The 23,892-nt window shown below is 45.1% G+C and overlaps 2 protein-coding genes across 3 annotated transcripts in view; one reads left to right on the forward strand and one right to left on the reverse strand.

Annotated features, from left to right (window-relative positions):
* Positions 1 to 23,892, forward strand: part of LOC105669746 (protein split ends) — a 161,391-nt gene that overhangs the window by 15,539 nt on the left and 121,960 nt on the right. The gene's annotated exons all lie outside the window — the stretch shown is intronic.
* LOC105669742 (Runt related B) lies at positions 4 to 22,922 on the reverse strand. Its single transcript, XM_012362843.2, has 7 exons — positions 18,048 to 22,922; positions 17,259 to 17,489; positions 9,424 to 9,537; positions 9,136 to 9,222; positions 2,270 to 2,470; positions 1,928 to 2,113; positions 4 to 1,828 (listed from the first exon to the last, which is right to left on the reverse strand). Exons 1-7 carry the CDS (start codon positions 18,352 to 18,354, stop codon positions 1,101 to 1,103), a joined length of 1,854 nt encoding a protein of 617 aa, XP_012218266.1. The 5' UTR covers positions 18,355 to 22,922; the 3' UTR covers positions 4 to 1,100.

Below are 23,892 nucleotides of genomic sequence, written 5' to 3' on the forward strand. Positions count from 1 at the left end.
ATATCGTGGAACGGATGATATTACTTTATTTGATGACGTACTTAAACAATGAATGATTTTGATTAAGGCCAGCAGTCACGCATACATACAGTGTCATCAAGACGACTCGTGGACGATAATTATACAATGAGATTTTTCCACGGTTATATCAATATTTGCCTCGAGCAACAACGGCATTGCCACATGAAAGCGAGGCAACGGCTTGACGAAAAATGTGACTCGGCCAGGATTTGAAGTTTTTAGAATGGTGATATTTACAACGTAAGCTACTCGTAATTTCGCTTGCACCGGGAAACCAAATGTCATCTGCCACACGAGTATTTTCTTTACAGAGTTTCTTTTTTTCTAAATTATCGACAATACAGCATTTTGAGAGAATAAAAAATTGAAGCGCGAATAAGAAATACATCTTGATTGAAGAAACTTGTTCTTCAGGATTAAAATATTTAAGGGCGCATCGCGCGAGTCACAATAGCATACTCGTGTAGCCGAGACATTTAGGAAATTCAAGTATTTTTAATCGGAATGACGAGAGGGTAGTGGCTTAACGTGTACTTGAAACATTAACCTAGATAATAATCGGACGTTATTATATATGTACATGTACTATACGTGAACGTAAACCCTGGTTAGTCCTCGAGTCCATGACAGTTCTTAGACGATACCGCAACGGGTATAAGGATAGATAAGTAATCCCGACAAAAACGTTCGTCCGAAACTTTTGATAATTAATTTCCAAGCAGACGATTACCGCGTTACATTGCGCGAGACGTTCGAGCATGCCAACCGGCATGTACTGTTTATTTCTGAACAACTTGACGATGATGATACATCGCTTAGCGTTGCTAAATTAATCTATAACATCGTGCAAGCTCTGCCTTTGTAATTAGTTTCGAATTAAGACGAGATTAATCAACATCCGCTGATTTGTTTTAGCAAAAACATTTTTTTTTTTTTTTTTAAAGAACACACGATAAAATTTGTCTAGATCATATTTAGTTGAATCCATACGCCCTCGACAACATAGTTAATTTTTCATTCTAATCGTCAAATTCGTCAAAATCGTCGCGGTGAATGGATGTTCACAGAGCGAACTCGCTTTAATAAGGTCTCCACACCTGTCTAGGCTTGGGACTTCTCTCTCTTCGTGATCTAATGGCTTCCCTCTCGACGTCTATTCCATCATCCTTTCTTCGCATCGTCAGATCCTGACCAACGTTCTCCTTATCCTGACCCTTCTTCGTGCTGAGATCGACCGTGCCTTCTAAACGTATCTTCACGGTGAGGTCGCCGCGACGGGCGATCTGATCCTGATCGATCGGCAGATCCGAGTCGTTCAGATTCTCTATGCTCTGCCGTAGACGAATCGACGCTTCTTGGAAGGTGGCGTCAGTGGATGCGGCGTCTTCCAGGTCGCTTCTAATCGGCGAAATTCTCGGGGAATCTTGCTCGGGTATAGACTCGTCGCTTCTAACGCGGTCTCTGTTCAGCTCTTGATCGTTTCTATCATCCACTTCGATGCTATCGTCAGGACTATCCAATCCGGATCTACGCAAAGCGCCTTGATCGTCTCCCCTCCGCTCCTCATCCTTCGTACTGCTCTCAGGACTGTCACTGCTGCTTCGTAGCTTTCTGAGTTCCTCGAGCCGGGCCTGATCCGGCCTTTGTAGTCGCTGCTGTGCCATTCTTAAGGCCAGAGCGTGCCAATCCGGTTCCAAGATGTACTGCTGCGTGTGATATAAAGGATTGTAGAGCCAAGAGGACTGCGGTAACAAAGGTGCGAATATCGATCCAAAGATGGATCCCGTCGCACCCAGTAGATGAAGACCTGTATTACGAATAAAATAGAACGTCAATTTTTTTTTCGGACAAGATGCGTGAAGACGATTGCGCGGATCTCGGGTTGAATGCAGATCTTGGTTTTTACCTTGAAAATGTGAATGATGTCCAGACGGGCTGGGCGTCGTGGTAGTAGTGGTCGATTCGGCGGGAGGCGTCGGCGCCGTTACGGAAGCCGTCGTCAGCAAGCCCGGTCCGGGATTTCCGGGTGACGTTGTCGGCGTTACTTCTCGCACCGACACGCTGATAGGACCCAAGTCACTCCTCGCGGATTCTTTTGGACACATCACAATTTATACACGCTTATTAATCGTTCAATCTCGCCTGAGAAAACATCGCGTCGCTCAAGTAAAGCGTTCACTTTCGTTTACGATTCGAAAAGCTTTCTTCGGAATTTTTATTTTTTACTACGAGAATCTCGTGTCTTTACCGGCGTTAGGTCCAGGCAGCCTCGGGGATCTCTGTTCGATGGCATGGTGGAAGGGGTTGAAGGCCGATGCACCAACTGGCTGTGGATGTGTGTGCGGGTGGTGGCCGGGGGGCGGTGGAAGACAGTGCGGCGGTAGAGATCCTCGGGGTAACCCGCCCCATCCCTGGCCCGCTCCTTGCTCCAGACCCAGGTGTTGCAATCCTGTGCAATCAAAGAAATGCAGATTACACGCCTCCGAGGATTCTGTTTATTCAGCGTCTCCGCTGTCATCACGACGCGGTGACCTCCATATCGCGTAGAAATATTTGCAGCGGACGACACGATCGCCTCACACGTAATTTATATTTGTCTTTACATTAAAAGCTTGCATCGAATATTTTAGTGCCTTGTACGGGTGTGTATATAAAAAAATTGACATTTTCATTGCAGAATATACAATCTTTCGGAATTGTGTAACGCAATGTAGACGACAGTACCTGAAAATGATTGATACAATCGTTTTGTGACAAGACGTAACATATATTTCTGGGCATCACGGTGGCGTTGTATAATTTTCGGCAGGTAAACGGTGATCGACTGACAGTTCGAGTCGTAGAAACGCATCCCTTTGACGTAGAGGCGGTTTTGACGTGGATGGACAGTTAAATTTATCCAACAGAGAATGCAGAGACGATCGATCACCTTTTTTTCGATAATAGCCAATATCGCGTGGCCGCGCAAGCATGTGTTTGAATGCAATTAAATTTATGACATCAAAAAGTTCATCCAAGCGTGATCGGTTGGACAAACCGACTGACATAAGTCGCATCACTTTGTTGCCTGTTTATTTGCAAAGCGATAAATTGATTTTCATCATTTTTCAACAAGCGGAACACGCTTTTCTTTCATAAACGTTATTTGCATTATCGCGAACTAACGAACGAAAAGTAAATCCTATTTCTTGCGATTTAATTTGCGTGTAAGCAGCGTAACGCGATTGACTTTTAGCGCATCGCGGTGCAAGGGCCACGTTGCAAGGAGCAAGCCCCGTGGTCATCGACGTGGTATCGGTTTTTCGAAAGACCTTGATCAATAACAGATTATGCCGTCATCTGTGCGGGGCAGTTTAAAAATTCCGTGAAGGCTGCCGCGAAGCCACCGTGCGCGTCGAGGGTGGGGGTTACGGCGGGGTGGCAAGCAGGGGAAACCCGCTTCGGCAAAGCGGGGTGAATTGTCCGGTCACTGGCACGAGGGCGTGATCACCGAGACACGCAGATTGCCCCATTGGTCGCTCGTACGCTCCCACCAGTCGCGCCGGGAGCAGTGGAGGGGCGTGAAAAAGCTCGGTAGGGGTTGAAGGGGTGATTTTTAAGCTCTCTTTAAGCCGTGCGCGCTCGCCAGGGAGGACACCGCTATCTCGCGTCCTACCACACCGGTGTGGCACACTGAACGGGCCAGCCGTGAGAGCTCGTAGTCCTCCTACTTTATGAGGGGGATTAAGAAAACGATAAGAGGCGCGCGAAAGCACCGCTGCCACCGAGCTTACGGGGGCCAACGGACGGCTTCCGTTGGCTGCAGCATGAATAAGAACCGCTTCGGTAAGCTCTTCAGGCACCGGAATTCTTAGGTGACGAGCACATCGCGAGAACACCGTCCGATAGCTGACGATGAATCTTTCTTGTTTCTTACAAAGTAATTCCGTTTTTAGACCATTACCTTGAAAATAATTCTTTTCCCTCGACAATGATAGGATTTGCTTGTAAATGATTAGATAATTGTCCGCTCGCAGTGATGAAATATTTGTGCGATAAAATTATATAATATAATATATGATTTTTTCTAAATTTTTTCACAATTTTTTATATTTACTAAAATATAATTACTTAACTTCTTTCGGCAAGTTTGAAAAAACAGAGTGAGATCTTTATTTGGAATATTTTATGAATATTCAGCAAATTCTTCGAATCAGTTTTGTCAAGTTTGCATATGAAGTGTAAACTTTCGATACAACACGCATCTTTCCCAGAGCGACTGTAACATATTTTCAATTTAATAAACCCCCGAAAATGCTGCGCACCCTCTTTCGACGGAACTCGCGTGCCGGGTTGGGTTCGGCTGGCGGGCGATAATTCCGAAAACAAATGAAGACTAATGAGGGGTGGGCCCTGGTGAGATCTGGGAAAGAGAGCGAGGGAGAGAGAATGCGGGAGACAAGGCTGAAAGGGTTCAAGGAGCCGCCGCTACCCTTTAAGGGGTGAGAAATGTTAAGCTTAAACGTTACGGCCCTAGGGTTAGTTGCCTTTGCGTGTGCCTTCCATCGGGGTACTAGAGCTTTAAGGGATGATGTATTATCGAGCAGCGTGCTCAAAATGTGCTACGTACTTTGGTCGCGCCCCTCCCGAGATGCGGTAATGTGACGTCACGTGTAATATGAGCTTTTAAGCGTAGCTTTATATACGTTTCGCCGTCGAGCAGCCCGCGGGGTGAATTAAATTTGGTCACGTCGATTACAGAACTCGTTGGCTAGAAGCGACTTCGAATTTTAACTACACTTTTCATCCGCAATTATTACCGCAATATTGTATCAGTTTCTTTGGATTTGAAAATAAGTTTATGCAAACCGTTTCTGTTTTCCTCTCCTGCAAAATATCGAGCGTGCTCGGCGTTTATTTTTCAGCTTTACGTGTAGGCACACTTACAGTAATGAAATTGAAAGAGCATGTTAAAGACGTCGATTCCAAGTCTGACACGTAGCTCGAACGAACGAAGAGAAAAGTCCTTCAAGTTCTCCGTCTTAAACCTCCTTGATCTCACCATCCCGAGATACATAATAAATTAATTCGCGTATTTTCCTGTCTGTCTTATCTATTCAAATCTATGCAAAACAGGCGTTAAAAACGCCCTTCTTGCTGCTAAGGCGTTAACCCTTGCGAAGCTCGATCTCCCCCTCTTTTCAACCTCTTCGCTCTCTGTTACTCTCCGGCTCGTTCGGCGCTTCTCTTTCCACAGCGCGTTCTATCCTCTAGCTACTGCCGGTTGGATGTCTTTGCACACCCACCCTTTGCGCCCGTTCTCATTATCGCGTCGCAGCAACCCCTAAAATGCCACCCTGGAAAGGTCCCTGGCACCGATCTAAGCTCTACGAGGAGATATTTCGAGAAAGGACGGGAAAATTGCTATCTCTCTCCTTTCTTCTCTATCTTTATCCCGCTGTCGCGAGATTTTCTCTTTGAAGTTGCGAAAGAGCGCAAAAATGATGGATCTTTTAAGAAATTGGCGATGCTTAGCGATGCATAAATTTTCGTCTTTATCGTTTATTACGTTTTCTGATTATATAAATAATTTCAAATTTAATGTACTGTCATTAATCATAATAATTTATGTTATACTAAAATATGTAGTTTCATCAAACTATTGGAAATAAAATATATAAATAAAAATTAATTTTATCGATGAAATAAGCTTTTATTATTTAGTAATTAAAGCTTGGCTGGACGTATAACTTTTTTTATAAACATTAACAGTGATGTCTGTTGTAAATATCAACTTTAACAAGAGCACATATTAGTTTGATTGTGCCATATAGAAGCAAAAGTTGATTGAGAAAATCTGGATTACGGATGAGACGGTTTTAGGAATATCACGAGACACTATCAGGTTTCTATCTCTTAGGCTTGGTGGATTTTCGTGTCGGCGATAGGAAAGGAGACGAGAAAGGAGACCGACGGCTAGAGAGAGCGTCATTAGTTACCGTCGCTTCCAGAGAAAGGTCCCGGTCGCCGGACCTGATTAAAAGACGGAACACCCCGGGACGCCCTTGCAAGACACGCAGGGGGGTGAAATGTGACGCGAATTTAAAGGATCCGCAGTGATTCGACACGGGGGTGGACAGGAACAACCCTTAAAAAGGTTCCCTTTAAGGACCGCACGCCCGAAGGGTTGCCGTCGCGTTCGGTTTTCTATGTACGTGAAAGAGCTCTTTAAACGCGTCGCATCGTAAATCAGGTAGCGATAGCGCCCAAATTCGGAGCAGGAATATAATCCGACGATTGCCGCGATAAAACTTGTTGCGATTAGACGAATCAGCATTCAGCAAGATTTACGACACGCTCGCTTCACGTGATTACAGTAGTAGCGATACACCTTGCAGAAGATGAAACATGATGCGCGAAAAGTAGCAAAGAGAGATTTTATATTTGCAATTTTTGTGTAAATTACATGTTTGGTGAGAAAGGAGATTCGCACTTAAAAAAAAGGTCGCGAATTTACTGCAAAACGATCCAGGAACGAAGCGACAGTTTTAAACTGAGCGTTCCTAACAATCTCCCCCAAATGAGGTAAAGGCCACCTTATTGAAACAGGGGTCGCGATTTTTCCGGTTCTTTCCCCAACCCCGCCACAGCGCAGTCTCTCCCTCGTAGGCGGTTAATTGACACGGGAGAGCGGAAAGAGGGAGGGCAGATTGGGGCTGCACGAAGCTGTTCTTGTTAACTCGAATCTTGGCACCTCGCGATTTTTCATCCTCTTAGCCAGACTGACAAAGACGACAGACTCGGCCTCCCGGGAGGCGCGCGATCAGGGTGTTTTCGTTCGTGGACAATCTCAGCAGCTATCTGCCGTGTGGTGTCTGTCACCGGATACATTAATTTTCCCCGAGCTTGCCAGCGATCTCCGAGTGTGCTGTGAAACTTTTAAAAATCACCGTAACAGAAAATTATCACTTTCCGATTCTTTAAGTTGTCGCTAAAGTTTTGCGATATTTGTAAAAGAATATTATTTCAATAATTTATATACAATATTTATTACCAAAATGAGTTTTTTAACAAAAATAGAAATCGAGCTACAGAAAGTGCAATACAAAATTAATCACACGGAAAGAGTGAGCAATATGTCATCCGGATATATTGAAATTGACGTGAAAGACGAAATTACAGCAGCGTGGATATCGGAGATCAGAGGGAAGAAAAGGCGCATTGGCCCGTCCATCGGACTTTGGCGCTCTCACTTGAAGCCCTTGGGGAACCCATAAAATTCGTCCCTGCTGTCGAGGTAGGCCCGAACGAAATTTAATAACATCCCCCTAGTTACACCTCAATGGGCACCTTAACAACCCTGCACGGCCAGCCACTCGTCTCACGCTGGTAGTGCTCTTCCCTTTCACCTTATCAACCCTCCCGGCGTAGATATCTAATAAACCGCCTCTTGAGCGTCTTTACCTAGTCAGCGATACCCGACGGCCGGCTGGCCGGCTTTGAAAGTTCGAAAGGTGCTCGACTGACCGACCCTTCGTCGGACCGGACGGAGGCGCAACCTGTGAGTCGACCGGCGAACCCCGAGCGAAAGGGTTGTAAAAACTCGCGGGCACATCACTCGAAATAAACCGATCGATATTCGTCGAGTGCTGTTCGCACCCTAGCTTGAAACAATGTAGGTGACCCAATTGCGCGAATACAATTTATTCGGCGGTGTGTTAAAACCATGCGCCAGTAACTCGCGATATATACTTTTGATATAGGTGGCGGTAGGTTTTTCAATTTTAACGAAAAGATCCGACCCGTTTCAATAAAGTATCTTTCAAGTTTTTCCAACGCTTCAAGTTTTTCTCACGCTAATTCCTCGTTTCGATTCCAAAAGAGTTGTTGAAAAAAATGATTGTAGTTTTTATTTAAAGTTACATGACTAAAATTTATTTTTAAAAATATCGCACAATCAATACTGAATTTCTGTGATTATTCATTTGAATATCACCGGCGGGGAATCATGTTGGAACAATCTTTCGGTCGAATCGCGACAGTGAGAGACGCAAAGAGAAGAAAAGTTACAGCTCCGGCGTACTGCCGGGCGCGGCAGTGGCTGATTCTTGATTGAGCAGACCGGGGATGCGGGGGTCGGACGGGGAGTAGCAGCGAGAAATCGACGGCAGGACTGCCATCCCGTAGTACGCCTCGGGGATAGGAGGGAGCGAAGCTCCGTTAAGCCGCTTATCATGCCGAAACAATACACTGTCGGTGCACCAGTATCAGTACCCGACCCTCACTGCTCCGGGCTAGTCCCATCAAAATTTGGAGCTTCGAACGAGTTTCAATGGAATTCGTGCCACCCAACTGTCCTGTCGAACCGGCCGGATACCTGAAAACTTTTTCGAAAACGCTCGCGACGATGAAACGTTTAAACCATCGTTTATATCACAGCGAACGCATTATCGTCACGAAGGAAGAAACTGATTGTTTATGTGTTACAAAAAAAATCTTGAGCGATATTTCACTATTTTGTTTGGCGAAATTAAATATTTATGAAATATTTTTCGCAAGTAACATTGCGAATATCACAAAATTGTACCGCAAAAACTCGAAAAGATCAATCGCGATAATATCTTTATTGGTTTACTTCGATCGTTGGCTGTTTGAATCGGGAAAGCAGCGGGAATATTTTATCATGCTGTAAGCCACTCGATAGCGAAGTTAACGAAGTCGAAGTTTATTCGCGACTTCCCTCGAGAGCGGGGGCCGGGCGGCTTTCTCGAAACGAAAAGGCAGAGTTCGCGCTCGGGGCTTAATCAGAGTCTTCTCCACTTAGAGGCCGGTGGCAAAACTCAATTTTGAGTCGGTGCCTGCCGACGCTCAATTTTGACACCCTTCGCAGCCACGAAGCCGTGCGCGCGCGAAGAGGGCGTCGACCCTGGCTCGCCTAAGTTGCCGCAGTTGCTCTCCTCCCGGGAGAGGCACGGGTACAGGGTTGCAAACTTAGTTATCTATCGACGGGGAGACGTGCCGAGAGGCTGAAGGTGAGCCAGCCTCACCGGAAGCAGGTATCCGCGCAAACTCGTCGCGACGAAGATGAAGGAGGCCATCCGCGCGCGTGTCTTTGATTAGAGTACACTCACTTACCCGACAGCTTGAATCCCAACGGGTCCTGCGGGTGTCCAAAGGGAAACGGACGAGGCCCGAAGTGAAAGGGATGAAAGGCCTGGTGCCCTGCAACGTGGGATGAATTCATGAGTCGGCATCGACGGCTCGATAATGCGCGATCTTATGCGCTTTTCTCGCCGCGTGTGCAACACTTGTCGATTTTTTTCTTCGTTAATTAGATTCTTAACCGGCTTCTTCCGATCGATTAGACGAATGCCAGTGAAAAGTTATCCTTGCATTATCCTCGGTGGGTAAAACTGTACTCACGTGTTTTGGAACGCGGCTCTCTGGGACCGTCCACGGTCACCTTGATTGCCTTCGACAAGGTGGCCACCTGCGGCGGCGATGTTTGCAGCATGATCGTCAGGGTGAAGCTCTTCCCTGAAACGAAAATGAAAACTGGAGCGTCGGGAGATGAGAAAGAATTATCGCCCGGCGGTAAAACGAGAAACGGGATTCTCCCAATGGGACGATGCATGTTCGCGCTTTGGCTCCGTTGCCAGATCAAAAACCATAAAGGCGCAAACGATCCCGCGCTCCTTGATTTGCGTGGACTCTATTATTCATATCCAATTCGCCGACCGCGAAGAGAGATACTCTCAGTACGTGCAATTTCATGAACTTACTCGCTTTTGCGATTTATATACCGTATATTATTTAATCAAATAAAAAGTTACATTCAAAAAATAATATTGGAATAAAATATAATATATTTCGCAAGCGTTCGGATATTAAAAATCTCACCTTCGTCAATCGAATTCCGATTAAACGGTAATTGATCGGATCGAAATTTCTTGGCGGATTTAATCCATTGCTATCGCGAAGGATATGTGCTCGACGGCACGCACGAGCGAAACGCCAATGCGCGCGCGGTGCGTTCGCTGGAAACAAAACACAAATGTGCCGGAAGTAAGGGGTGAACGAGTGACGCCACTGCGTCGATGTTTGTTCCCGGATAGACTGGAATATGTTAATGCTGCTGGCGCTAAACGCGACCCCCTGAAATACCCTGCCGTCCGTCACGCGCGATTTCGCCGTTTTACCTTTCGACGTGTCGACAACATTCGGTAGCTCCATAGATGAGATATCGTTCCTGCCGATTATTTCGAAATTTCGAAACAAACACGATAATCGTTCGAATAATATTTCGAAATAATGTAAAAGCAAGCTATAATGTTTTATAAACATTTTATTTTTATTACTTTAGCAAATTATACATGTTACTCTTATATGTTCTTATCAAAATTATAAATCTTGTTTCGACTGTAACACTCGCCAGAATAGCTTCTGACTCGGTTAATCTAAATATCTCGCTTTTCGTTTTTTCAACTCGCTTTCGCACGTTAGCGCTTTCGTTCTCTAGGTCTCGCCGATGACCTGAAACAATATCAGCGAATGCGCAGATGAAACGCGACTCGTAACTGGCCGGGCCGTTTACTAAATTTCGATGTTTTCGGCACAAATATTTCAATCGATGACGCGCGCGTCGCGCGGAATTCGTCACGCGTTCGACGCATCGAACTTGGTCCCGGTAATCGCGCGTACGCGAAATAAAACGGCGGTGGGAGGCGACCAGCCATCTCGTCGCGTCGCGTCGCGATACCGAAGAAAATAGCAGCGGCGACGAGATATGTACAAGGCAAAACGAGGCATTTACGCGCTTTTTCGCGCTCCACGGCAATAAAGTTATACAGCTTATAATGCCGTCGCCAAGTGCGGCCGGTACGTACACGCGCGTGGTCGGGTAGTTTTATTTTATGGTGGCGCGGCCGGCCCCCGGTAAACGACCGCGTTTTTACGGTGAACCACGACATTTAACCGGCTTACCGCCCGTCGCCAGGCGAAATACCGGACTTTAACTTCGCCAAGGGAGTTGTGCCATTTCCAGCACGCTCTCTTTCGCGTCGCGCGGTGATTGACCGTTATTTTCGCACCGCGTTGTTTCACGATATCTGTCCAAATAGTTGAAATCGATTGTACACTTTGTGAAGTGAATTTTTCATTTTTGCTTTACATTAGAAACTTATTGGGCGACTTTATCAAACTTTATTCTTGTTATCGTTGCTCTCGAAGAATTAATTCCGAGAATATTCTTTAAATAATAAAAAAATTGTCATAGCAATATAAAACATGTAGTCACTAGAAAATCTGTTTAACAATACATATCGGATAAGTAAAAATTGTTAAACATTTTTCACGAACTTGCGTCTTAAAAATTTTATTAATTTTCTCAAAGTTTAAATAGGAGAATAATATGCAGGAATGTTGTTAAACCTTTGTTTCGTAACGGATGTGAAAGATTTCACCAGAGAGATTTCGTGGCTGTGAGAGCTAACGAGACCGAAGTTTATTGCCAACGCGGTGTCAGCCGCGAGAGGGTGGCGGCAACGCAAATCAGGGGTGATGGCAGGCATTTTGAGGGTGTTTATGAGGCATTATGTGTAACTCGCTGGAAGAACGATCTACTTCAGGGTCTGCAGTCTCTTCTCCTTCTTCCCGACTCACCCAAATCTAGCGAGATTCTAATTCATGAGTTGTATACGGCTAGAATTCACGATAGTCAATTGTACGTAAAAGCAGCTTTCGTGTTTTCCAAAATTTTACAGTGATGCTATTACGATAAAACGTGATTTATGAGATTGGAGAGAGCTTTGCAAGTTTTTTTTTCGTTTTCTTTTTTCGAATGCTTCTTTATGCGCCGAGGATTTCATTTGTCGACGATCGCATTCTTCGTACTCGCAAACAAGTTTAAAAAAATTACTAATCCGCGTGTCGTACGTCACTTTTATCCAGCAAAATATTGCCCGGTTGCAGACGCGATTGAGAGGATCTATAAAGATTATGATGTCCGAGTTGAACTGCAGAATTTTTCGTCGTGTTGAATTTTTTTCGAAAGATCGCCGTAGGGCTTGCTTACTTTTGCGTCAATGTGTACGCTGTTAGTGTTTCTCAAACTTTTAAAATTTACGCTGGAAGAAAAACTGTGAGTCAACTTTTACGCAAATCGATTACACGCAACGTTTAAGTCTTTGTTTTAGCTTTTTTCACGGGAATATTCTCAGATATTTCTATGATTTAGTCTCGCCATGATTTAGTAAGCCAAAACGAGTCGAGCGGGAGATTAATTCGGGCCAGGTTGGCTCGCGTCCACTTACGCGACAAGAATTGCGCGAGAAGACACGAGAACGCTCGCGTTCGCCCTAAGTTTACCCAGGGATCATGCAGTGTTAAAAACTCCCCTGTTTGCCGGCGAGGCGAGGGTTGCTCGGATCGTTATTTCGGAGTGTTTGTCGTGTTTTAAGATTCTGACGTTTTGACTACCCGAATCATGGTAGACGAGGTTGAGTGTGTATCGCCGTGATGTGTTTGAAGGGAAACTCTTTTTTTATTGCTCTTTTTTTATTATATAAATGCCCGCGCGAAATCCTTTGGGGATTAACGAATGTAAGCATAAGTAATTTATACCTTTGCAATTTTTCATTGACACGATATTAATGTAGAAAATATTAAATCGTGAATCATATGAAAACAAATGACATTGCACGAGCACATCTTGTAATTGTTTCGCGATGACTCCGATGAAATTCTACAGCAAGATAAATTTACACGGGGATCAGTTCTCGCTGGCAATAATCACAACATCGAGAACAACGACTTTTAGATGCGACGGCGCAACTGGGCGAGTGGTTATTGAAGCGTTTGTAAAAACCTGCCTTGCTGTTGGCGCGACGGAATGAGGAGCGAAAAATATCGAGAAAATAAAGTAGGGAAACGTGGAATTAATATATGTGAAAGAAACGGATATGTACGTACGTGCGCGACGCGTACTATAGACCAGAGCGGAAAATAATGTTTAATCGGTAGAAAATCTCGGCGCAGTCATCCGCCATAGGACCGCGCGCTTCTCGACCCCCCGCGTCCTCGCAGTCCTTTTTGCGATCCCTTACTTGGCCGAGGGATGGATTTTTTAATTTTTAATTGGCAAAAAACGTCGCCGAGGTGGTCGCTGGTGAGATCCACCGACCGCTCTCGCGGATTTAACTGGCGTATCCGGATTCTCGAAAACGCTAATATCTCCTAACGTTGAAAGTTACGTCTCTTTAGGGAATTGTCTGTTGAATCATCATCGCCTGAAATTAATTTTTATATTTTAAAGTTAAATTTATTTTAAAATATTAATGCTTGTTAAGATTTGGAGATAAATTTCTTAAAAATATGAGTGGAATTGTAGTTATATCTGAAATTCATTTTCATTTTATAAAAATAGACTTGCCGACTTGTTCAGCAGGTTTTTTCGAACGAACGCTACTAATAAAGCGTCTGTGGCTTGTTATAATTCCGGGGGATTAGCAAATCGAGGGGAACTTTTCGTGGATCGGACACGCTTCAAAGCAAAAAATCACTGATGCAAAGGCAAGCGGTTGTAACAGCTGTTCGGTCGACCGAACATGAGAGCTGCTATTTTTAAATGTCGATGAAAACGCACGTCGACCCTTCTCAACGATGACGAACTTTTACGACTTATTAAATCATTTCCATCTCGTATGAAACACTTTAAGGCGACTTCTACGAATAATCTTTTTGCAGGTCTATCATTGGAAAGAATTTTGTACTGTCTGGGATAAAAGTATCCTTACGATCATTATAGATAATAATGAAAATTGATGTCATTTAATTTGCAATAAAATAAGTCATTTTGTTTTATTTGTTTTCACAAGAAATATAGCTGTATATAATTTATACGGCAATTTCGAGGCAGCCGGAGCGTTGATACTCAAACTGCGCGTTTTTCTTCCGGATCGTAAAGGAAATATCGAAGAATCGGATCTGCGCTCGCGAGAGCGGCGAACTCGCACTCTGCGTTGCAACGTTTACCGTGCGGCGGCGATCTACTGCGGGTCCTTCTTCCACGGCGAGGGAGAAAGAGAGGGAAAAAGAGAGCGAAGCGGCTCCGGGCGAGACGGGGATCCATTGCGCTAGGACATCGGTCAGGATCTGGCTGTCGATAGTCGGAGCTTTCCCTCGGATTCTCGCGCTCTCTTCCTGCCTATACCTCGGCCGGACCGTCATAAAACACAGGTAACTCCGGTATTTATGCCCGTCGTTTTTACGCCCGTCGCCACCCCCGTCCCGTCGCGCCGCACCGCGCTCACGCCGCTCGTCCGCGCTCCAACACCGACGCAGGGCAGAGAAACACGCATATATAGCCGCGTCTCCGTACGGCCCGTGACTCCTAGCAGTCGGAGGTTGACGCTAATCCCTGTCGGGAGCGAAAGGGGTGGCCGAGTGATATACGCCCCTGCGCCGGTATGATAATATTCCGCCGTCACCCCCGTAACCCCTGGCCGCCGTGTCGCGCGTAGTCGTTACACTCGCTAGCCGCACACCACGTACTAGAAGAGGTCTCTCTTTTGGGTCAGCGCGTAAGACCAAATAAAAGCAGCTATAGTCGATTAAAAAGGATCGGAGCGCGAGTCGGGGCGCGCGAAAAAACTTGCCGCGTCCAAGCTTTTCTCGACCTCATTTAGGTTTATTCGTTCAGAAAGTGAGGGTTCCGCGCGGGGGAAAAAAAAATAAATAACTGGCATCCACGAAAAATCAAATAAATCATATTTTGATATAAATATCTGTTATCAATTACGATATAAAACGATAATAAAACATTATTTTTACATACAATTGTAAACTTATACATTGAATCGCATATTTTTTTAAATATATTTTCAAACATTAAAGATATTTCTTTTATCTTTCCTTTTTTAGAATTGGAATACATCGGTTATTTTATTGAATAAAAACAAATACGATAAAATAAATGTAGAAACGCATATCTAGAAATACATAAACAAAACGTGTGAATTATATTAGATATTTTATATTTGAAGCTCTCCTACATACAGCAAAGTTCAATTTCAAACTCTTTCGCTTGTCTGGTTCTTGATGCTGGCGAATTTTGCGCTCATACAAGAACCAGACAAGCACTAGTCTTCGGTTTCTTCGTCCCCAGCTTCGACTCCGGCTGCCCCATCAACGTCGTCACGCATTTCGACCACGATCAATTCTCCTCGTCCGCATTCGCAATATTAAATTGGCCTGACAAAGCCCGCGGGCGAACATGAGACAAATATTTGCAGCCGAAAAAGTCGGTAGCGCGCGCGCGGGATGCGTGCAAAACAACGGAGGCAAAAAAGCGAGTGTGGAACGCGTGAGGAATCTGTATATAAAATGCACTCCGGGGCTCCTCGCCTCGCTGTGGTATTATGCAGCGATACGCGCAACGTGACTCGTCGACAAATATCATAAATTTTCGATTTATTCAACGGGATCTGTTTGTCCTTTTCGTCGCAAGTAATAACGATCACCTGTCACGCGCTTAGTCTTTCCGCGCTTAATTTTTCTTGCTTTTTTTTAATGCTCTTTCGTTGCATCCGTCACACGCGCATAATTTCCAACTGGTGCGTTTGAAGCGCGCCGCGATGGACGAGATTCGAGTTTATCTCGACGCGCGGAAATTCACCGGCATCCGACGTGCGGAAAGAAAAATCCGCCGATCCGACGATTGCGATACGCGCGTGGAACTATCTTGCGTCACTCTCATATGGAGAATCTAGAGGCAAATCGTTGCATACCGGTGGTAGTTAGGGGCTGCCCGTAATACAGTAATGAGGGCTTACTGCCATGGAAACCAAAGCCGCTTACAGCCAACCACTCTACCTCCATCTCTACCCCCCTCGCACTCGATCCCTCTCGTTTGCGCATCGTCGTCCCATCCCACGATTTCCTATATATCCGCGATATCCTCATTCGCGAGTCCCGCTAAAAAATTCTGGAAACCGTTTCCCGGGTCTCTATTGTTCCGCGACAAGTATCTTGGATCTCTCCATTTCTGGAGTGAAAAAGGCCGATGCGAAACGCGACCAACCGTGTTTCGAAACGCCGTTGAACCGCGCTTCAAGTTGATACAATTCGCAAGTGGACGTCGCCGCTCAAAAAAAAAAAAAAAAAAAAAAACGATAACAAAATTATTATGCGTTCCGAGAGAGGAGAAAATGTTGGCCGAAATAAGTCATCCGCGGAAAGAAGACAGAGCGTTTAGGGTCCACCGTCGGGCGAAAGTGGCGCGGAACCCGCCGATATCGCAAACCCCGCAATTTCCTTTTCCAATTTGCCATAAACAAGTCGAACACCCCCTCGTTAACCGGGTACGCCCGTGACTGCTCTCTCGAAAGTTCGACGTCGTCGAGGAAAAGACAAGGAAAGAGAAAGCGACGGGGAAAGGCGGATGAAGAGGACGGCGGTGCAACTCGGTCGAATTAAAGGAATTAAAGGACGCCTCGTTACTCGTATCTTCCGATTCTCTATCTCAACTCCTGCGCGCGAAAAAGGGAAAGATGGGAGGGAAAAAAAAGGATGTTGAAAAGTTTGCTCCTTTCCCGCTGCGATCTAGGTCCTCTCTCGCGCCGCTTCTTCTCTCCCCCGCCGCTACTTCGGTTCCTCTTCGAGGAGCGAACGTTTGCATTAACCGTCCGTAATGGCTGCGATTATTAGGGAGCATTATTCAGAGACCTTGGACCCCAATTTTTTCTCCCCTCGCCCCCCCCCCCCCCCCGCGCGTCGTCTCCTCGGACGAAAGGAACGTTGAATTATTGAGACGCGGAGGCGGGAATTAAAAAATCTCCGCGTGCGCCTCTTATCCCGGCGTGGTATGGGCGGCAGTCGCGAGGAGATACCGGGTCACGGTATTTGTCGCGTGAATTAAAAATGAGAACGGAATGAGGGGCCAGGTGGTGGCCCGTGCTTGGCTTTCGACGCGGGAAAAACGAGGCCATCAGTCGGGGCACCACCTTAATGTAGCGATGCCTGAATGATTTAAGACGCCGCGCTGGAAGAAGGCGAACTAGCGGAAAAACCGATCGAGTTTTCGACGTCAACTGATGAGAGTTATTTTGGTAAAGCAAACACACAGAGATACCGAGAGCGTAAGAGGAGAAGAAATATATTTTCAACTGCTTTGTCATACGTTTGGGAGGAAATTGTAGCGAAATTATTCCACGAAACACTGTTTAAATTGTTACATAAAAAATGCAATTCGCAAGACTTACCTCTGCCACTTCTACCGACGAATCTGAGATCGTTGAACTTGGCGACTTGATTTTTCATTAGGGCGGTAGAGTTCCGCAATTCCGCGCAACAATTCTCGTCGTTTCCGGCCCGAACAGTTACAAGGGTACCGTCCCCGACATCGCCGAGGGCTACTACTTTAAAGGCTACCGGAAGGGTCTTGTTCGACCGCCAATGTGACGGCAATACCGTGCAGACCACATGTGGGGAACCTTATATTAACACAAAAATTATATTTGTGGAGATTAATTAATAATTAATTTGTTTTTATTAAAACAATCAATGAATTTTATAATACCGTCAGATTTGTTTCGAGTATATATGTTTAAGTCCGTTTTAAACGATTTATATAATTCGCGATTAAATTCGAAATAGAATTTTATTTATAATTTCATGTGCTGCGTAATACAGAAAATATTTGAAGAATCAGAATACACACATGTATACGAAATACAAGTCACTGATACATATTTTAATATTCTGATTCTATAAATGTTTTTTATATTATACGAGACATAAAATTATAAATAGAATTTCATTTCAAGTTTTTTTGCGAATTACGGATCGTCCTAAAGCGGGATCGAAAAGATAATTTTTCTCGAAGATTAAAAATATTTGAAGAAAATATTTAAAAGTCGAATTCTCGAATTTCTATCACACTTCTACTTCTTTTTTCCGTAACAAAAATAAGAAATATTTACTTTACAGTATTTCTTTACAGTAAAATGTTTTCGTTACGCAAGTGTTATTTTTGAATATATATATTTTACCTGTACGAACAAGTTCTCCAGGATGCTCGGCGAGAAGTCCATCGAGTGTTCTCTCGGCGAGCAGATCGGCGGTGAGAGCATAATCGGAAAGATGATTTCCGCCGGCCGAACCTTGAGGAGGAACCTCGTTGGCCAGATGCATTCTTCTCCTCGAGGACGCTCGGGTCCTCCGTATTCTAGGCCCGCCGATCTGACCCACCGTGTTTGCTTGATGCGCTTGATGACCGCCACGCACTGACCTAGGATCAGGATAGTCTAGACCGGGAGGCCGATCCTCTGGTCGAACATCTCGCGAAGGATTCGTCATGAGAACGATATCATTAGATTCTTCCTTGATCGAGATATCGCCTTTCCCTGCAAGCTTGCCGGAGGAGCTCGGTTGCTCAATTGTTTGCGTCTTATCTCTTCCGAATTCGAGACGAAGCAAATTGTACACGTGACTCGCGAGAAGATCGATCCTTCTGATCAATTCCGATATGATACTTGGTCCTTTGATGATACGTCTGAGCTTTAGAAAATATCTTTTATTTTATTAAATAATTGCAGTCTCTTATTTCGCGAACCGAAGTTTTTCTCATTCAGATTAATGATTATATTCGGCGTGCACGAATGATCGATGCATCTGGTTTATTTGACGTTGATTTAAGAATACAAGTACAGATTGATCTCACTGATGACGAGGAGCGCATTACGAATGCACGCCGGTATCTCCTTTCAACGACAATTGGATTTGTTTCCTTTAGAATGGAGTGGCACGCGCGACTCTTCGACGGCTTTCTCGGCCCTCGCGCGGGGCCCTAGACTTCTTTGATCCTTATTTCATTATCCTGCCGCGGGACGGAGGCATCCGTTTGTAAATTCTTCTTCGTCTCGATTGCCAACTCGCGGAGAAAATTCGTTTTATTGGAATCGTCGGCAATCTCGACGACCCTTGTTTCTGAGTATTCCCGTTTCTATCGTGTCTTCCGCCCGCCGTCTTATCGATGACGAAGGATCACTCGCGGTTACTTTACATCTGCTCGTTAACCAGCAGTTAACTTTATTGAAACAAATTTGTGGAGAAGTACCTTTTTAATCGCGCGGATTTGAAATACTATCTCGCACCGGCGGTCCTCATGATCGATGTCATCATGTTCGCGCACTTTCTTTCTTTCATTAGTACGTATTTTCACTAAAAATTATACGTCGGAGAAAGTTTTTTTTTTTCAAATAAACCGTATGTTTTCCGTACGCGGCGCTCACTGCGCGAAGTATCGCCGAACTTTGGCGAGGACCGCGCACAGCATCTGACACGTGTATCTCCCTCGCCGATCGAAATCTTGATCAATCACGAAAACATTTCAACTGAGAGGCGAATGATGATTAAGAGATTCTTAAACACTGTCGAAGAGACTTGAGGTTGCAACGATCAAGGCGAACGATCACGATCCGCGTTGCATTCTCATTCGCGCACATCAACACCGATCCGAAATTTTTCCGCCGCGAGGATCGCAGCGTGTCCCGGATGTCCTTCGCCGTCGCAGTTAGCCGTCGTCGCGGCGACGATGATTCTTCACCTGGCCGTTGCTTCGGCGGGTGGCAGGACAGCTTCTACTCAGAGGAAGTAGGATAGGGTGTTTAACTCGCGCGGTCTCGTTTCGGTTCGGCGGTGGAAGATGGCGGCTTCTGCGGTGGAGCCGCGCGGTGTGGTTGCGGTGTATTTTTGAGGCTGCCGCCCCCAGCCACCACCGAGACCACCCTGGGTAACCCTCCTCGCCCCCTCTTTTCGTCGCCCCCGCAGCCCGCCGCGCGTCTCTTCCACGCCGCCGCCACCGCCGCCTGCCCCACGGTACCCGGCTGGTGGGGGGTTGGTTTTTCCAAGCGGTGGGGAAAAATCTCTCTGCCTCTCGCTCTGGCGCCCACGCACCCTTTTTCCCTCTTTGTCTCGTCACCGCCGCGCGCACAACCTCTCGCAGGATTGCCGCCGCGTTCCTGACGATACTCCCGCCGATGACGACTCGTGGACTACACAAACCTCGCGCTGTCTTCCGGGCTCCGTCGTCGTTGCGCCGAACGACGGGGGATTCGCGGGATGTTCAGGGGGAGAGGAGCTTCCGGAGATGAATCTCGGCGCCGCGTCTCACCGCGCCGCATGATTGCGGTGCGAGATTGACACTCCGGTCGAGCGATGATTTCAGCTGTACACTGTCGCGAGTTATATCTACGCGGGGCACAGATAGACAAATGTGCAATGCAGTTACCGATGCAGCCTGCGGTATTTATGTAGCAAATTATTTCGCCTCACCGTTTAACGACAATAACATTCGTGAAAAATATTTTCCGATTTTCGCGATTCAGCATACGTCATTTAAATCACGTATCACGAACTCTTCACTGCGATTTTATCTCGTATTTCCGCAGTATTATAATTACACTTTAAACACTATTAATGTTTTACTTTTAGCGTAACAAACAATTTACACTCTAATTATTCGCAAATTAGGTTGGATCACTTTATCACACGTAATGATCAGGAAATTAATAAACACTTCTCTTCGACATTAACGTTAAAATAAATCTCGCGAAAATCAAATGTCAAATCAGTTTCTTTCTATATGATCATTTGAGTGATTTTTTTTACAAAAACACCAGGTGGAGTCCGCCAATTAATCCTGCGGAATTGAACGTTCTCTTGCTAGAAGTAGAAAATATTTTCCACGGGTTTCTCGCACGATCTCTCTCATCTGTCGAGCGGCTTTTTGCCCTTCTTGGTTGATTTCTTCCTGCTTCCGTCGTTCAACGATCACCCCGCGCGAAACTGCGAAACGACACTGGGAAGAAAGGGAAAACAAAGACGGCAGAAAGGCCCCTCGTGTAGTTGCGTTTAGCACCGAGAAATACGGGGGTTGCGCGATGCTTGGGGGTTCTCGGAGGGTGCGGGCGAAGAACTGAAACGGAGACGAACACCGCCGGCCAGGGTGAGAGAAAGAGAGGCACACGTTGTTCTAACGCACAAGTAGTCATCCGCGGATTCAGCGGACCAAATAAAGAAATATGACAAAGTTTGCTGCAAAACTGACGTCTCTCTTATCGCGTGCAGAGTATATTATTTCGTATTGCTAAGATATAAATGTAATGCGACGATGAGCGATAAATCTTCCAGTTCCACTGATATTTAACATATTTTTGTGATTTATTTATTAATTAAGATCATAACAAAGATCTTACACCAAATTCTATTCGTGAAATGTCATGTATGACGAGAGTGATTGCCGGCGGCAGCCGACGGAACTTAAGGGACGGTTTGTAGATTGTCGAATAAAAACGGAACGCGACGCGGGAATTGTAACACGTCACTCTTTCAAGAGACAACACGAGACTATCGATCATGACGTATCTGTACCAAGCTGTACGAGAACCCCTAAACGAGACGAGCCCCCTATATAATCCTACGCCCCTACGAGGAACAATGCGTCGCCTCCGCGTCCCTACATGCAGACTTTCCGAGATGCATTTCGTCATGCGTAGGTTCTTTCACTGTGCGATGCTGTCCCCTGCTTTCAATTACATCCGCCAGTATTTTATTATTTCATCAATGGCATTGATAACACAACACTTTTGTGAAATGCGCGAATTTGTTCGAACAGCGCAAACATTTGTTTGGGCAACACAAAAATTTACAAAAGATGTCTGTTTATGTATCGAATCAAGAGAGATGTTAAAAGCGAAAGATAGCTTCACCCCTCGAGGGGCGTCAAAAAATGTTTGGGGATCGCGTGACATTATTTTTGAATTTTTGTCGCGTAGGAGAGAGAAAGTGAATTAGGGCGAGAATGTAGTGAATGCGATTGGCATGCCAAGGGAACTTTAGGGCGATTTAACTGCTGGCAAACGAATAGTTTGTTAAAAGATCGCCTAACTTGAGATATTAAACATTTTATATTTTATACATAATTAAAAAGTGTAATATATAATATATTTTTTCGAGCGTATCACTCTTAGTTTTTTATAAAAAAAATATTTTGATGACTGTATTGTTGATCATCAAAAAAAAAGTAATAAGAATTATTAAAAAATATTACACTATTTTATATTTTCTATATTCTTGATGATAACGAAATTTTTGAGTTATTACGTTTTCATAAAAATCCATGATTTTATTAAATTTATTTCTTTCTGTTTTTGAAATTTATTTTATCTTTTTTATATGCGCTTAAATCTAATAGTCCTCCAATATCTGTTGGCAAGCATTGTAATCATACGATGTGAACAGCAACAAAATAAAAACTCAATAACTTCACTACCACGCGCAGCCAAAACGATTGGTTTCTGTTTGCGTTTCGGCTATTTTTTTCGCCGATGTCCTTTCGACAGTAACGATATTCTATAACCCGCATCCGACACGGTTCACATAATCGGTGAATCGATGAATGCACGACGATTATCGACGCACTTTTCCGTTCAAATTAATTGGACCAATTATCGATGCTGAACAATTATCTGCTGGCGACCAATTAGATCGGCAGGATTTGTCGACGTCGTGTTGCCTGGCAAGGAATAATTGGAGCTTATGCGTTGCCGAAAAAAAGAGAGAATCAGTAAAAAGCTACGTTATTTAAATAGATAATCGGTTTAACCAAAATTGACAAAATCCCGATGAATGATTGTTAGTCGTTCAAAAAAAAAAAAAAAAAAATATTACCGCTTCTGAGAATGATTAAGTGTAATATTTTAACAGTAGTTAAAATTCTTGTTTGCGTGAACTATCACAGTTGACCATTATTTTTATCTTGAAATTTTTTGGTATAGTTTAAAAATTATTAAATATTTTAACGCAGAAATTGCAATATATTAACATTATCGACTAGAAAAATATTTCAAATACCGAAATATTCTTCTCACGCACAGAATATTTTTCTATTTCTTGATGTTCTCACAACACTGATATCTTTGACTGAGATCACTGGCTGGTTCCGTCGCGAGAAACTGCAGCTCGTGTGTTCGGTCAGAGATCACTTTTGGCAGCTCTCCACTTGCGGTGCACAATATTAATCCGTTTACCGGCTATCGTAAGAACCATTTAGTCGCGATTTCTTCCGCTCGTGACTGCGACACTTTGATTTTCGCGGGCGCCAAAAAAAAAAAAGAATCGGACGAATCTACGAGAAGACGATAAAGAGATGATAGCTGGGGAACGCAACCGGGGGGGGTGCGGATAGCGCGGGTGCGCCCGCGTTGTAGAGCGGAGGTAATCACACACGGTTAGCACATGTTACCCGGGGGGCAATTCTCGAAAAAGGCCGCGGCTCGTTCCGGACGACGTCTTGCGAGGGGCGGGGGGAGGGGGCGCGGGGGGATGACATCTCGGAGCCCCCCACGGACCAAGGGTTCGAGGGGGACCGGAGGGATGTCGGAGACGATAGAGGCGGCGCCGGAGGCGGGTCGCAGTTTTTCAGGAGTTTGCGCATGCGGGCACTTTTATACCCCACCAGCGACACCGCCGCCTTGGCGTTCTTAGAGGCTTCTTAGGGTGAGTTTTGTCCCCTGGCGAGGCGTACTCCACCCACCCACCCACCTACACCGCCGCACGGTTGTCGCGTAGGAGTCGGCGGATGCCTCGACTCGGCTCGCTCAAAAGGGTTGCATCTATTAGCCGTAGTGCTTGCGGCCTTTGCGACGGATCTCGAATAGCTGGGAGTTTTTCGCGACCGCATTTTTTTATCATTTATATCCACCGGGGACGATTAGATTTGTAGTTCGTAGAGTCAGGTGGGTCGAACTTATCGATCGATCACTCGGCGCGGCGTAAAATTAAAATTGCCATGGTTACATCTTCGCCCAGGCGACGTTTTGTACGCGCGAATAA

Source organism: Linepithema humile, chromosome 3 (assembly GCF_040581485.1).
Source record: "Linepithema humile isolate Giens D197 chromosome 3, Lhum_UNIL_v1.0, whole genome shotgun sequence".
Lineage (NCBI taxonomy): Eukaryota > Metazoa > Arthropoda > Insecta > Hymenoptera > Formicidae > Linepithema > Linepithema humile.